The following is a 15,639-nucleotide window of genomic DNA, read 5'->3' as shown; positions in this document are numbered from 1 at the left end:
CTTTTGTTTACGTCGCATTCAGGCATTTTGGGGTGTTGCATGCTATCAGATAATAGCTTCTCATGCTTTCGCCGAAAAGCATTTTAAAAATCTGACTTGTTGGCTAGATTCACAACGAGTGTAGCTTTAATTCTATACCCTGCATGTGTATTTTGATGAACGTTTGAGTTTTAACGAGTACATTTAGCGTAGCGCATTTGCATTTCCAGGTGCCTAGTTGAGACATCTGCGTCTCAAGTAGGATCAAGAAGTTAATGACTCCAACCTAAGTGTATGTAAATTTCGGACTTCAACTGTATGTATGTTTTCAGAATGTCTACTGCTATTTAGAGTCTAAGATCAGAGCAACTATAGTCGTCAAAATTGCTTGTTTACAATTGCATTTAACCACTCACCTCCGCTGCGACCGGATTCAAGGTGATAGCTATGGATACCAGGCCAGCTTTGGAGCAGGAGGGAGCCGGTCTGAACTGGGACCCGAAAAAGGAGCTTGAGGGTTCAGTCTTGACCTCTCGCTTAATCTCAGTCCCTGAGGGGAAACAACCAGACAATCTAATATTACAGAGAAACTAACACAAATTATACTTGTACAACACTGGCCTGATAATGATTATTAAAGATATTTACCGATATAATGGCTACCATTACTAACAAGAAACTTCTTATGACTCAACATAACTATAAAATAACATGGGGAGCCCCTCAAGGGTGCATGCTTCATCCCCTCCTGTACTCCCGAGCACAACTCCAACACCAATGAGACAGCCTATAGGGAGGTCAAAGACCTGGCAGTGTGGTACCAGGACAACAACCTCTCACTCAACATCAGCAAGACAAAGGAGCTAATCGTGGACTACAAGAAATGGAGGACAGAGCATGCCCCAATTCACATCGACAGGGCTGTAGTAGAGAGGGTCGAGAGCTTCAAGTTCCTCAGTGTCCACATCACTAAGGACCTATCATGGTCCAAACACACCAACACAGTCGTGAAGAGGGCATGACAATGCCTCTTCCCCCCCCAAGAGGCTGAAAAGATTTGGCATGGGCTCTCAGATCCTCAAAATTCTACAGCTGCACCACAGAGCATATTGACAGTCTGAATCACAGCTTGGTATTACAATTGCTTGACATCCAACCGCTACAGAGGGTAGTACATAACTGGGGCCAAGCTCCCTGTCATCTAGGACCTCTATACCAGGCAGTGTCAGAGGAAGGCCCTAAAAATTGTCGAAGACACCCAAGTCATAGACTTCATAGGATGCAACAAGTCTAGAACCAACAGGACCCTGAACAACTTCTACCACCAAGCCATAAGACTGATAAATATTTGCATTGACTCATCACATACACTGCTGGTACTGTTTACGATCTGTCACTTTATTCCTAGTTATATGTACATATCTACCTAGTACCCTGGCACAGTGACTCTGTATTGGTACCCCTTGTACACTGATGAAATTAAATGTTCCATATGCACAAAAAGCTTATTTCTCTCCAATGTTGTGCACAAATTTGTTTATATCCCTGTTAGTGAGCATTTCTTCTTTGCCAAGATAATCCATATCAATAAGCTGATTAAAAAGCATGATCATTACACAGGTAGACTTGTGCCTGGGATAATATAAGGGTCATGAAAATGTGCAGTTTTGTCACATGCCACAGATGTCTCAAGTTGAGGGAGTATGCAATTGGCATGTTGACTGCAAGAACGTCAACCAGAGTTGTTGCCAGTAAAATCTTTGAAATTGTTGCGTTTATATTTTGTTCAGTATATATATTGCCAAGATATCATTACTCATTGTGTATCTATTAATGTGTTGTACTTTTCTATTTTCTTTCTCTCTGGATTGTTGGGAAGGGCCTGTAATTAAGCATTTCACTGTTAGTTCACACCTGATGAATAAAATTGTATTAGATTTTTGTAGCTCTTGTTCAGTCAGGAGTGAAAATTGTATTTGTGATTCTTACCTTTCCCGCTGGCGCTAGGCAGCATGGGAATTACAGGGGAGGAGCAAGGGGAGGGGGGCTCCTCCTTGACATTTGACAAGTCGGGGTAGCGGCTGATCTCCACGCCGACCACACTCTCGGGGGACGAGGAGGGGACGAAGCTATCAGGGGTGTCCCTGTCTGCACAGTGGTCCTGGCTCCTGGGATGTACACAGAATCAGGGAAACTAGTTCAACCACTGGGCTCCTTCACGTAACCAGGTCAGGGCAGTACAGCTTGGCTCGGCTCAGTAGTGCAGAAGGGTATAAATCTGTTTAATACTCCACTCTCCGTTCAGAAGCTAAATTACAGTTACTCGCTCAAACCAGGTAGGAACTATCCTGACTCCCATTGGAGGACTTGCAAATCCACATTTCAAAGGCTCACCTGAGTTCCTCCTGGTTGTTATGGGGTGGTGTGGGGAGTGAAGCGGGGACATCCACCGTCTTGGGCCCCTGGGTGATGGCATGGGCCAGCAAGTCTTTTTCTGTTCGGAACGCTGTAGGTAGCTGCTTGGCTTTCAGGCCTATAGGGAGAAAGTAAAACATTTATTGTTCCTTTTATTTTCAGAACTTAGAAATGTGTCTTTTTCCATTGCAATCCCAGTAGTGATTCTTTGATGTATAATTTTATATCACTATTTAATATTAGCTATAATATTACTACAGCATTACATCTCCAAAGAAGTGCGACAGAGGCGCAGAAGATTTAGAAAATGTTGAGTCCCACTTTACCATCATGGCCACCCAAGATGGCAGCTTTCCTGGTAAGATCCTCGGCCGTGGCGAACCCGTTGACCATCTTCTGCCTCGCCACAGGGGGCGGCGTGGAAGGGAGTGACGCTGGAGGGGTGGGCGGGTTGCTCAAGTTGTTCTGCTACAAAATGGCAAATCACACAACATCGTAACTGGATCCAACTAGGGAAATTTGTTTTAGTATACAGGAGCATTCAACAAATGTGCGGCTATCTATTTTATTTCCTAGGAACAATGTTCCTTTTCCTATCCTATACCTTTTTCTACACTCCACCTGGGAAAGGGATGGATGTGCATACACTAGTGATCTCTCCTCACCTTGTAGATGAGCTGGGAGTAGTAGTCTGACACGCCGCCCAGCGAAGCGCTGCCAAAGGATCCTGACAGGCTGTTCTCCCCGTTCAGCTGCCCGCTGCCGAAGGGGAGAAAGTGAGCAAAGTTGACCACCATCAGGGGCTCTATCAGGGGCAGCAGGGAAAGCTGCTGTGGGGGTGGAGGAAGAGAGGAAGGAGGGTTAGTGAGAGAAGAAGGGACGCTGTACTGTATTTTAAAGGCTTTCTCACTGCTTATACAGTGCCTTGCGAAAGTATTCGGCCCCCTTGAACTTTGCGACCTTTTGCCACATTTCAGGCTTCAAACATAAAGATAGAAAAATGTATTTTTTTTGTGAAGAATCAACAACAAGTGGGACACAATCATGAAGTGGAACGACATTTATTGGATATTTCAAACTTTTTTAACAAATCAAAAACTGAAAAATTGGGCGTGCAAAATTATTCAGCCCCCTTAAGTTAATACTTTGTAGCGCCACCTTTTGCTGCGATAACAGCTAAGTCGCTTGGGGTATGTCTCTATCAGTTTTGCACATCGAGAGACTGACATTTTTTCCCATTCCTCCTTGCAAAACAGCTCGAGCTCAGTGAGGTTGGATGGAGAGCATTTGTGAACAGCAGTTTTCAGTTCTTTCCACAGATTCTCGATTGGATTCAGGTCTGGACTTTGACTTGGCCATTCTAACACCTGGATATGTTTATTTTTGAACCATTCCATTGTAGATTGTGCTTTATGTTTTGGATCATTGTCTTGTTGGAAGACAAATCTCCGTCCCAGTCTCAGGTCTTTTGCAGACTCCATCAGGTTTTCTTCCAGAATGGTCCTGTATTTGGCTCCATCCATCTTCCCATCAATTTTAACCATCTTCCCTGTCCCTGCTGAAGAAAAGCAGGCCCAAACCATGATGCTGCCACCACCATGTTTGACAGTGGGGATGGTGTGTTCAGGGTGATGAGCTGTGTTGCTTTTACGCCAAACATAACGTTTTGCATTGTTGCCAAAAAGTTCAATTTTGGTTTCATCTGACCAGAGCACCTTCTTCCACATGTTTGGTGTGTCTCCCAGGTGGCTTGTGGCAAACTTTAAACAATACTTTTTATGGATATCTTTAAGAAATGGCTTTCTTCTTGCCATTCTTCCATAAAGGCCAGCTTTGTGCAATATACGACTGATTGTTGTCCTATGGACAGAGTCTCCCACCTCAGCTGTAGATCTCTGCAGTTCATCCAGAGTGATCATGGGCCTCTTGGCTGCATCTCTGATCAGTCTTCTCCTTGTATGAGCTGAATGTTTAGAGGGACGGCCAGGTCTTGGTAGATTTGCAGTGGTCTGATACTCCTTCCATTTCAATATTATCGCTTGCACAGTGCTCCTTGGGATGTTTAAAGCTTGGGAAATATTTTTGTATCCAAATCCGGCTTTAAACTTCTTCACAACAGTATCTCGGACCTGCCTGGTGTGTTCCTTGTTCTTCATGATGCTCTCTGCGCTTTTAACGGACCTCTGAGACTATCACAGTGCAGGTGCATTTATACGGAGACTTGATTACACACAGGTGGATTGTATTTATCATCATTAGTCATTTAGGTCAACATTGGATCATTCAGAGATCCTCACTGAACTTCTGGAGAGAGTTTGCTGCACTGAAAGTAAAGGGGCTGAATAATTTTGCACGCCCAATTCTTTTGTTTTTGATTTGTTAAAAAAGTTTGAAATATCCAATAAATGTCGTTCCACTTCATGATTGTGTCCCACTTGTTGTTGATTCTTCACAAAAAAATACAGTTTTATATCTTTATGTTTGAAGCCTGAAATGTGGCAAAAGGTCGCAAAGTTCAAGGGGGCCGAATACTTTCGCAAGGCACTGTATTTCGAGGTAAGCACTGAACAGGATCAAAATTAGTTCTAGAAATTGAATGAAAACATTTGACTGTTATTAATGACCTTTTTGGGGGGTGTAATAACTGAAGTTATTTTAACCTAACGTTATATGGTTATCAAAAGTGTAGTCGAGGCGTAGGCAGTCTAGACAAAATGCAGCCTCTGGAATTTTTTGGCAAACATTTTATTGTGCCCCTGTGAAAGGTTCACCAATGCATAACCCATGGTATATCTCATCATAATTTGAATGACATACAATTTCTTTCTTTTATTATTAGTCAACTAACTATTAGATTTTCCATTTAATATTCGGTTTATGCCTTCCACAAATGTTGAGTGATTATTTTTTTTAATCCACGGACCATTTAATTCCACCTAAATGAAAGTAATTACATATTAAGATCAGTGATTTATGAGGTGTGCTAACAGAAAATAAACACCCACATTTGTACCTAAGCAACTGCAGAGAAAGATAAACTTTCATCTATAAAATCAGCAGCCTGAGTGCTAATCTGCACATAGCGGCACCACACACGTGAAATATTTAATGCCATCAATCAAAATATGGAAATATGTACTAAATAAAACTCTTGTTTTATGTTTCGGACTGGGAACATGACCAGACCAATCAACACATTAAATCAACACACAATAGCTAATCGGCACATTCAACACTGTTCGGTGGCTGACTACTATTATCTGTACCTGTTTGAGCTGGGTCATCAGAGTGTCAGTACTGGAATAACCAATCGGCTTCTCCTCTTCCTCCTTCTTCCTCCTCTTGTAGCGCGATGGTGGTTTCTCCACGCCGTTTTTATTCATCAGTTTGTTGCGTTGCTGCTTCCTCTTGCCCTGCTCCGGCACCGAGGGTTCTAGGAGCTCGGTGCTTTCTGTCAGCTGACTGCGCCGGGGAGTCTGGGAAATTACAACGAGACAAGGTTGGTGAGCTACTATTACACAACAAAGAGTTTTCATTAGGAATGTAGTACTGTATAGCAATTGCTTAGCCGATTTTGTACCCCAATATTTCGATTTCAGATAGAACATGCAGTAACCTATGCTATACTATAGTGACTGTGGTCTTTCCCTTCTCACCATGTTGTTGGCGGTGAAGGCCGGCCTGGCAGTGGCTTTGCGGTCTGATGAGTCCTCCTGCTCTGAGCTCAGTTTGTCACAGGATATCTGCTGTGTGGGAAGGGTCTGGTTGGCATTGGCGCCGGGTGGGGGCGTGCTCTTGTTCTTCAACAGGTGCTTAAGCAGCTCGTTCCCTGTGTCGCCACCTTTGGCACCGTGGAGTGGCGAAGAAAACCCCCCCTCGCTTCCCTCCTCCACCTTTACTGTCCCGCCAGCTCGGGGAACGTGCTGCAAGGCCGACCCCTCGTTGGCCGCCTCGTCCCTTCTGCACTCAGTCTCTATGCTCTCCAACTTGATTTGGAGGGTTTCGTCATTCTCAGAGCCCATGCTGGAGCAGCCACCCTGGGCTAAGCTGCTGCCTGAGAGCTGCCTCTCCAGTTCTGTGGAGGGGGCCAAACCAGAGGACCCCACTGGGAGGAAAAGATCGGACAGATCCTGCTCACAGGGAATGCTGAGGCTCCGGGTGGATGAGGTGTCAGACCCGCGGGAGGGCGTCAGCGGGGAGCAGCGGTCTGAGTGGGGAGTGGACGGGGTCTTGACAGAGTCTGTGTCGTCGACCGAGTCTCTCTTCTTCTTCCTGTTCCTCTTCTTCTTGACCTTCTCCTCTGGGATGATGTTGGAGTAGAGCTGGATCAAGGACTGGCCTGAGCCGGGGTAGTTTGGAGGCAGGGGGGTGGATGAGTCCATTCCGAACGGAAGTCCCTGTCCCTCGCCTCGACCCCCACCCTGGGGCATCATCCCAGGGCCTCTGAATCTGGCGGGACGGGGCAGTCCCGAGGGGAAGTTGAGCCCCTGCAGCATGGGGTTTTTAGGACAGAAATTGGGACCCATCTCGGGACCACCAAAAGCCCCAATCTTGGGCATAGGCCTGCGCTCGTCCCCCAGCATGAAGGCACCGTTGCTCTGCTGGGGGTACATGGGCCCTAGCTGCCCCTGCTGTGGTGGTGCTTGTTGTTGAGGTCTAGAGGGCTGCATGAAGTCTTGGGGCAGATCAGTATTGTAGAATGGCATGTGGGCCAGGCTATCCCCACTGGGATTAGTAGCTCCGGGGCCGTGTGGGAGCCCAGCGGGACCCATACCCAGGCCTTGCTGCTCCATCTCCAGCCGCTGCTGCATGGCCCGGTGCCTGTCTACCTCCTGCATCAGCTGAACCCGCTGTCTCTCCTGCTGCTCCCTCATGCGGTCCCGCCTCTCGCGCTCCTGGAAGCCCTCGCTGAATGGATTGTTATCATCAAATTTCACAGCAAGGCTATTGCTGCCACCACCACCGTTACCTCCGCTGACTCCCTGGGTTCCTGCTCCTTTGCCTGCAGGTGTGGCTTTTACTCCGGGCACCATTGAGGCTGATTGAGGCTGAGGCGGAAGTTGGGTCTGGGGTGGTAACTGGGGCTGGTGCAACTGGGCAGGGCTGGCGGGGGGCATCTGAGCTGGAATTCTTGGACCCGGGCCTCCCATCGGTCCTGGGGCTCCCCCAGGGTGCCAGCCTGGCACGTTGGGCATGCGGGCAAGGTTAGGCTGGCTGGGGTGGGTCTGCATTGTCATCATGGGCTCCATCATGGGCTGGCCCAAAGGGGGCCCCCTGGGCATTATAGGGGCAGCATGATCTGGCATCCCTGGCATAATAGGAGCCTGTAGACTTAGCTGTTGCTGCTTGACACGGTACTCCTCTATCAGCTCTGCATGGTCTTTCTGCTGTTTCCGAATCTACCAGAGAGAAACAGCACAAGAGGAAAAAAAAAACAATAAGAGAAATGTGAGCAGACTGAAGGTTATCCCACCCAATTCTTCACAGTGCAAGATGGTATTGAGACATTTTTAGGCACTGCTTTTCTATACAGTCCAATTAGAACTGGTATTTACCTGACAATCACAGAAAGAACAGTGATCAAATGCTATTTTCTGTTACTTATTCAAAATACCTCCATATAATACGTATCGATACAGTAAATGTTTCCAAGATTCCACAAGAAATCTGATTGAACCATTACGAAGTAAATACCAGGTAAATAGCAAAACCTATTTAACCTCTTGAGTGTAGGGGGCAGTATTTTGATGTTTGGATGAAAAACGTACCCAAATTAAACTGCCTATTTCTCAGGCCCAGAATCTAGAATATGCATATAATTGTCCGATTAGAATAGAAAACACTAAAGTTTCCAAAACGGTCAAAATATTGTCTGTTATTGCAGGCGAAAACCTGAGGAAAATCCAACCAGGAAGTGCTGTTTTTCCTGAAACCTCTCCCTGTTCCATTGCATGCATTCCCTCCATTTAAAGGGATATCAACCAGATTCCTTTCCTTATAGCTTCCACATGGTGTGAACAGTCTTTAGACATAGTTTCAGGCTTTTATTCTGAAAAATGAGCGAGAAAGATCACATCGCGTCATTGGATGGCTGGGTGCCAGCAGAGTTTTGCATGCGTGAGCAGCTTGGAGCAGACATTTTCTCTCTCACTCCAATTGAAAAAGCTACGGTCCGGTTGAAATATTATTGATTATTTATTGTAAAAACAACCTGAGGATTAATTATTTTAAAAAGTTTGACATGTTTATACAAACTTTACGGATACTATTTGGAATTTTCGTCTGCCCCGTCATGACCGCTCGAGCCTGTAGATTTCTGAACATAACGCGCCAACCAAATGGAGATTTTTGGATTTTAAAATAATCTTTATGGAACAAACGTTACATTTGTGTAACTGGGAGTCTTGTGAGTGCAAACATCCGAAGATCATCAAAGGTAAGCGATTCATTTTATTGTTTTTCTGACTTTCGTGACCAATCTACTTTGCTGCTAGCTGTTTGTAATGTTTTGTCTGCTGAGAGAGATGTCCTAACATAAACGCTTGGATAGCTTTCGCCGAAAAGCTTTTTTGAAATCTGACACGCCAGGTGGATTAACAACAAGCTAAGCTGTGTTTTGCTATATTGCATGAGTGGAGGATGTGGGTTAACTTCACAGAATAAATCATGCCTTTGTTCTCCTGTGGTGTTTGTCTCGCGGCCTCGCCACATTTAAAAGGTCACGGAAGTTGGAAATAATTAGCAAAGGCGCCATTTGTTTTGCTAAGAAAAGGTCAAAAGGTTTGTTTTCGAGCTCAATGTTTCCCAAGATTCTCAAGAAACCAAACAGTTATTTAAAAGTAGCAGCTGTTTTTCAGCAATCAAGCTTTGTGTGCTGCTGAGGAGGAGGGTTAAGCTTGTCAAAATTGAGGGGACAGAAATACAAAGCAAAGAGTTGATAACTGAGCCGACATCAAGAGTTTAATTTCAAGAGAAAATTGATAAGATGGAATCCAACATGATGTGGGAGCTAAAGACCAAAGGAAAACCCTACATTAAGCCCTCAAAGATGGAGAGAATCTATGTACAAAGCAAGTCCTGCAGGCTTTAGTTATCTTATCTTGATTATTGTCCTGGTATATGGTCAAGTGCTGCAAAGAAAGACCTAGTTCAGCTGAAGCTGACCAAGAACAGAGTAGCACGTCTTGCTCTTCATTGTAATCATAGGGCTAATATTAATACAGTGCTCAAAAAAATAAAGGGAACACTAAAATAACACATCCTAGATCTGAATGAATGAAATATTCTTATTAAATACTTTTTTCTTTACATAGTTGAATGTGCTGACAACAAAATCACACAAAAATGATCAATGGAAATCAAATTTATCAACCCATGGAGGTCTGGAGTCACACTCAAAATTAAAGTGGAAAACCACACTACAGGCTGATCCAACTTTGATGTAATGTCCTTAAAACAAGTCAAAATGAGGCTCAGTAGTGTGTGTGGCCTCCACGTGCCTGTATGACCTCCCTACAACGCCTGGGCATGCTCCTGATGAGGTGTCGGATGGTCTCCTGAGGGATCTCCTCCCAGACCTGGACTAAAGCATCCGCCAACTCCTGGACAGTCTGTGGTGTAATGTGGCGAGACATGTTGTCCCAGATGTGCTCAATTGGATTCAGGTCTGGGGAACGGGCGGGCCAGTCCATAGCATCAATGCCTTCCTCTTGCAGGAACTGCTGCCACATGAGGTCTAGCATTGTCTTGCATTAGGAGGACCCCAGGGCCAACCGCACCAGCATATGGTCTCACAAGGGGTCTGAGGATCTCATCCCGGTACCTACTGGCAGTCAGGCTACCTCTGGCAAGCAAAGAAATGCCACCCCACACCATGACTGACCCACCGCCAAACCGGTCATGCTGGAGGATGTTGCAAGCAGCAGAACGTTCTCCACGGCGTCTCCAGACTCTGTCACGTCTGTCACATGTGCTCAGTGTGAACCTGCTATCATCTGTGAAGAGCACAGGGCGCCAGTGGCGAAATTGCCATTCTTGGTGTTCTCTGGCAAATGCCAAACGCCCTGCACGGTGTTGGGCTGTAAGCACAACCCCCACCTGTGAACGTCGTGCCCTCATACCACCCTCATGGAGTCTGTTTCTGACCGTTTGAGCAGACACATGCACATTTGTGGCCTACTGGAGGTCATTTTGCAGGGCTCTGGCAGTGCTCCTCCTGCTCCTCCTTGCACAAAGGCGGAGGTAGCAGTCCTGCTGCTGGGTTGTTGCCCTCCTACGGCCTCCTCCACATCTCCTGATGGACTGGCCTGTCTCCTGGTAGCGCCTCCATGCTCTGGACACTACGCTGACAGACACAGTAAACCTTCTTGACACAGCTCGCATTGATGTGCCATCCTGGATGAGCTACACTACCTGAGCCACTTGTGTGGGTTGTAGACTCCGTCTCATGCTACCACTAGAGTGAAAGCACCGCCAGCATTCAAAAGTGACCAAAACATCAGCCAGGAAGCATAGGAACTGAGAAGTGGTCTGGTCACCGTCTTGCTAATTGCCTATAATTTCCACCTGTTGTCTATTCCATTTGCACAACAGCATGTGAAATTTATTGTCAATCAGTGTTGCTTCCTAAGTGGACAGTTTGATTTCACACAATTGTGATTGACTTGAAGTTACATTGTGTTGTTTAACCTGTTGCGACGACCAAACCCGGATCCGGGATTCTATTTATAGACCTAAGCTCATTACCATAACGCAACGTTAACTATTCATGAAAATCGCAAATGAAATGAAATAAATATGCTATCTCTCAAGCTTAGCCTTTTGTTAACAACACTGTCATCTCAGATTTTCAAAATATGCTTTTCAACCATAGGAAAACAATCATTTGTGTAACAGTAGCTAGCTAGCGTAGCATTTAGCAGGCAACTATCACAAAAACAAGTAAAGCCTTCAAATAAAATAACTTACCTTTGAAGAACTTCTGATGTTTTCAATGAGGAGACTCTCAGTTAGATAGCAGATGCTCAGTTTTTCCAAAAAGATGTTTTGTACATCACATTTGGCTACCAAAAAAAAAAAAAAAAACGAAAATTCAGCCCTCAAAACGCGAACTTTTTTCCAAATTAACTCCATAATATCGACTGAAACATGGCAAACGTGGTTTAGAATCAATCCTCAAGGTGTTTTTCCACATATCTCTTCAATGATATATCCTTCGTGGAAGCCTGGTTTCTCCTTGCTCTCAAATGGAAAAATAATTGCACCTGGCTTTACGCTCCAATTTCGACGCAGGGACACCAGGCGGACACTTGGAAAATGTAGTCTCTTATGGTCAATCTTCCAATGATATGCCTACAAATACGTCACAATGCTGCAAACGCCTTGGGGAAACGACAGAAAGTGTAGGCTCATTCCTTGCGCAATCACAGCCATATAAGGAGACAATGGAAAACAGAGCTTCAGAGATTCTGCTAATTTCCTGGTTGACGTATCATCTTGGTTTCGCCTGTAGAATGAGTTCTGGGGCACTTACAGACAATATCTTTGCAGATTCTGAAACTTCAGAGTGTTTTCTTTCCAAAACGGTCAATAATATGCATAGTCGAGCATCTTTTCGTGACAAAATATTGCGCTTAAAACGGGAACGTTTTTTATCCAAAAATGAAATAGCGCCCCTAGAGATCCAAGAGGTTAAGTGTTCCCTTCATTTTTTTGAGCAGTGTACTATGCATGTCAGTCTCTCTTGGCTAAGAGTTGAGTAAAGACTGTTGAGGAAAGACAGTTTGGAAATTCCAAATGGTTTGCATAATCATCTTACAAACAGCACTGACACACACACACCTTCCCCACCAGGGGTATTTTCACAGTCCCCAGGTTCAGAACAAATTCAAAAATACAGTTGAAGTCGGAAGTTTACATACACTTAGGTTGGAGTCATTAAAACTCCTTTTTCAGCCACTCCACCAATTTCTTGTTAACAAGCTATTGTTTTGGCAAGTCAGTTAGGACATCTACTTTGTGCATGACACAAGTAATTTTTCCAACAATTGTTTACAGACAGATTTTTTCCTTTAAAATTTCCTTTAAAACAGCTCAGAATATTCCAGAAAATTATGTAATGGCTTTAGAAGCTTCTGATAGGCTAATTGACATCATTTGAGTCAATTGGAGGTGTACCTGTGGATGTATTTCAAGGCCTACCTTCAAACTCAGTGCCTCTTTGCTTGACATCATGGGAAAATCAAAAGAAATCAGCCAAGACCTCAGAAAAATAATTGTAGACCTCCACAAGTCTGGTTCTTCCTTGGGAGCAATTTCCAAACGCCTGAAGGTATCACGTTCATCTGTACAAACGATAGTACGCAAGTATAAACACCATGGGACCACGCAGCCGTCATACCGCTTAGGAAGAAGACTCGTTCTGTCTCCTAGAGATGAACGTACTTTGGTGCGAAAAGTGCAAATCAATCCCAGAACAACAGCAAAGGACCTTGTGAAGATGCTGGAGGAAACAGGTACAAAAGTATCTATATCCACAGTAAAACGAGTCCTATATAAACATAACCTGAAAGGCCGCTCAGCAAGGAAAAGAAGCCATTGCTCCAAAACCGCCATAAAAAAGCCAGACTACGGTTTGCAACTGCACATGGGGACGAAGATCATACTTTTTGGAGAAATGTCCTTTGGTCTGATGAAACAAAAATAGAACTGTTTGGCAATATTGACCATCATTATGTTCGGAGAAAAAGGGGAAGGCTTGCAAGCCGAAGAACATCATCCCAACCGTGAAGCACGGGCATGGCAGCATCATGTTGTGGGGGTGCTTTGCTGCAGGAAGGACTCGTGCACTTCACAAAATAAATGGCATCATGAGGAAAGAAAATAGTGTGGATATATTGAAGCAACATCTCAAGACATCAGTCAGGAAGTTGAAGCTTGGTCGCAAATGGGTCTTCCAAATGGACAATGCATACTTCCAAAGTTGTGGCAAAATGGCAAAAAGGTCAAGGTATTGGAGTGGCCACCATCACAATTCCCTGACCTCAATCCTATAGAAAATTTGTGGGCAGAACTGAAAAAGTGTGTGCGAGCAAGGAGGCCTACAAACCTGACTCAGTTACACCAGCTCTGTCAGGAGGAATGGGCCAGAATTCACCCAATGTATTGTGGAAGTCAAACAATTTAAAGGCAATGCTACCAAATACTAATTGAGTGTATGTAAACTTCTGATCCACTGGGAATGTGATGAAAAAAATAAAAGCTGAAATAAATCATTCTCTCTAGTATTATTCTGACATTTCACATTCTTAAAATGGTGATCCTAACTGGCCTAAGACAGGGATGTTTTTTACTATGGCTAAATGTCAGGAAGTGTGAAAAACTGAGTTTAAATGTATTTGGCTAAGGTGTATGTAAACGTCCAACTTCAACTGTACATACACTATTGTACAGAGCCATGAGTGCATGGAACTCCCTTCCATCTAATATAGTGCAAGTGAACAGCAAACATTGTTTAAAAAAACAAATAAAGCAACGCCTCACGGCACAACACCTCTCCCCCATGTGACCTAATTGTTGTGTGTGTACAGTGGGGCAAAAAAGTATTTAGTCAGCCACCAATTGTGCAAGTTCTCCCACTTAAAAAGATGAGTGAGGCATGTACTTTTCATCATAGGTTCACTGCAACTATGACAGACAGAATGAGAAAAAAAATCCAGAAAAATCATATTGTAGGATTTTTAATGAATTTATTTTCAAATTATGGTGGAAAATAAGTATTTGGTCAATAACAAAAGTTTATCTCAATACTTTTTATATACCCTTTGTTGTTTTCTGTAAGTCTTCACAAGGTTTTCACACACTGTTGCTGGTATTTTGGCCCATTCCTCCATGCAGATCTCCTCTAGAGCAGTGATGTTTTGGGGCTGTTGCTGAGCAACACGGACTTTCAACTCCCTCCAAAGAGTTTCTATGAGGTTGAGATCTGGTAGACTGGCTAGGCCACTCCAGTACCTTGAAATGCTTCTTACGAAGCCACTCCTTCGTTGCCCAGGCAGTGTGTTTGGGATCATTGTCATGCTGAAAGACCCAGCCACGTTTCTTCAATGCCCTTGCTGATGGAAGGAGGTTTTCACTCAAAATCTCACGATACATGGCTCCATTCATTCTTTCCTTTACACGGATCAGTTGTCCTGGTCCCTTTGCAGAAAAACAGCCCAAAAGCATGATGTTTCCACCCCCATGCTTCACAGTATGCATGGTGTTCTTTGGATGCAACTCAGCATTCTTTGTCCTCCAAACACAACGAGTTGAGTTTTTACCAAAAAGTTATATTTTGGTTTCATCTGACCATATGACATTCTCCCAATCTTCTTCTGGATCATCCAAATGCTCTCTAGCAAACTTCAGACAGGCCTGGGCACGTCTGGCACTGCAGGACTTGAGTCCCTGGCGGCGTAGTGTGCTCCTGATGGTAGGCTTTGTTACTTTGGTCCCAGCTCTCTGCAGGTCATTCACTAGGTCCCCCCATGTGGTTCTGGGATTTTTGCTCACCGTTCTTGTGATCATTTTGACACCACCGGGTGAGATCTTGCGTGGAGCCCCAGATTGAGGGAGATTATCAGTGGTCTTGTATGTCTTCCATTTCCTAATAATTGCTCCCACAGTTGATTTCTTCAAACCAAGCTGCTTACCTATTGCAGATTCAGTCTTCCCAGCCTGGTGCAGGTCTACAATTTTGTTTCTGGTGTCCTTTGACAGCTCTTTGGTCTTGGCCATAGTGGAGTTTGGAGTGTGACTGTTTGAGGTTGTGGACAGGTGTCTTTTATACTGATAACAAGTTCAAACAGATGCCATTAATACAGGTAACGAGTGGAGGACAGAGGAGCCTCTTAAAGAAGAAGTTACAGGTCTGTGAGAGCCAGAAATCTTGCTTCTTTGTGGGTGACCAAATACTTATTTTCCACCAATACTTATTTGCAAATAAATTCATTAAAAATCCTACAATGTGATTTTCTGGATTTTTTTCTCATTTTGTCTGTCATAGTTGAAGTGTACCTATGATGAAAATTACTTGCACAATTGGTGGCTGACTAAATACTTTTTTGCCCCACTGTATATACGGTCATGTACAGGTCATTCAGAAATATTCAGACCTCTTTACTTTTCCCATAATTTTGGTACATTAATGCCTTATTCTAAAATGTATATAAAACATTTACATGAGTATTCAGACTTTTTACTTTG

At 44.2% G+C, this 15,639-nt stretch overlaps 1 protein-coding gene across 1 annotated transcript in view; it reads right to left on the bottom strand.

Moving 5' to 3' along the window:
• LOC139367007 (histone-lysine N-methyltransferase 2C-like) overlaps positions 1 to 15,639 on the bottom strand; it is a 221,964-nt gene that overhangs the window by 19,930 nt on the left and 186,395 nt on the right. Inside the window, exons 44-50 of the mRNA XM_071104854.1 lie at positions 6,051 to 7,793; positions 5,661 to 5,870; positions 3,060 to 3,224; positions 2,721 to 2,862; positions 2,374 to 2,512; positions 1,969 to 2,147; positions 396 to 529 (exon numbers count right to left, since the gene is read on the bottom strand). Of these exons, the coding sequence (XP_070960955.1) occupies positions 396 to 529; positions 1,969 to 2,147; positions 2,374 to 2,512; positions 2,721 to 2,862; positions 3,060 to 3,224; positions 5,661 to 5,870; positions 6,051 to 7,793 (2,712 nt within the window). The remainder of the gene's footprint in view (positions 1 to 395; positions 530 to 1,968; positions 2,148 to 2,373; positions 2,513 to 2,720; positions 2,863 to 3,059; positions 3,225 to 5,660; positions 5,871 to 6,050; positions 7,794 to 15,639) is intronic.

The sequence above is a fragment of the Oncorhynchus clarkii genome, chromosome 15 (assembly GCF_045791955.1).
Source record: "Oncorhynchus clarkii lewisi isolate Uvic-CL-2024 chromosome 15, UVic_Ocla_1.0, whole genome shotgun sequence".
Classification (NCBI taxonomy): domain Eukaryota; kingdom Metazoa; phylum Chordata; class Actinopteri; order Salmoniformes; family Salmonidae; genus Oncorhynchus; species Oncorhynchus clarkii.
Note: the sequence above shows the minus strand (reverse complement) of the source record. Positions and strands in the feature narration are given on the sequence as shown.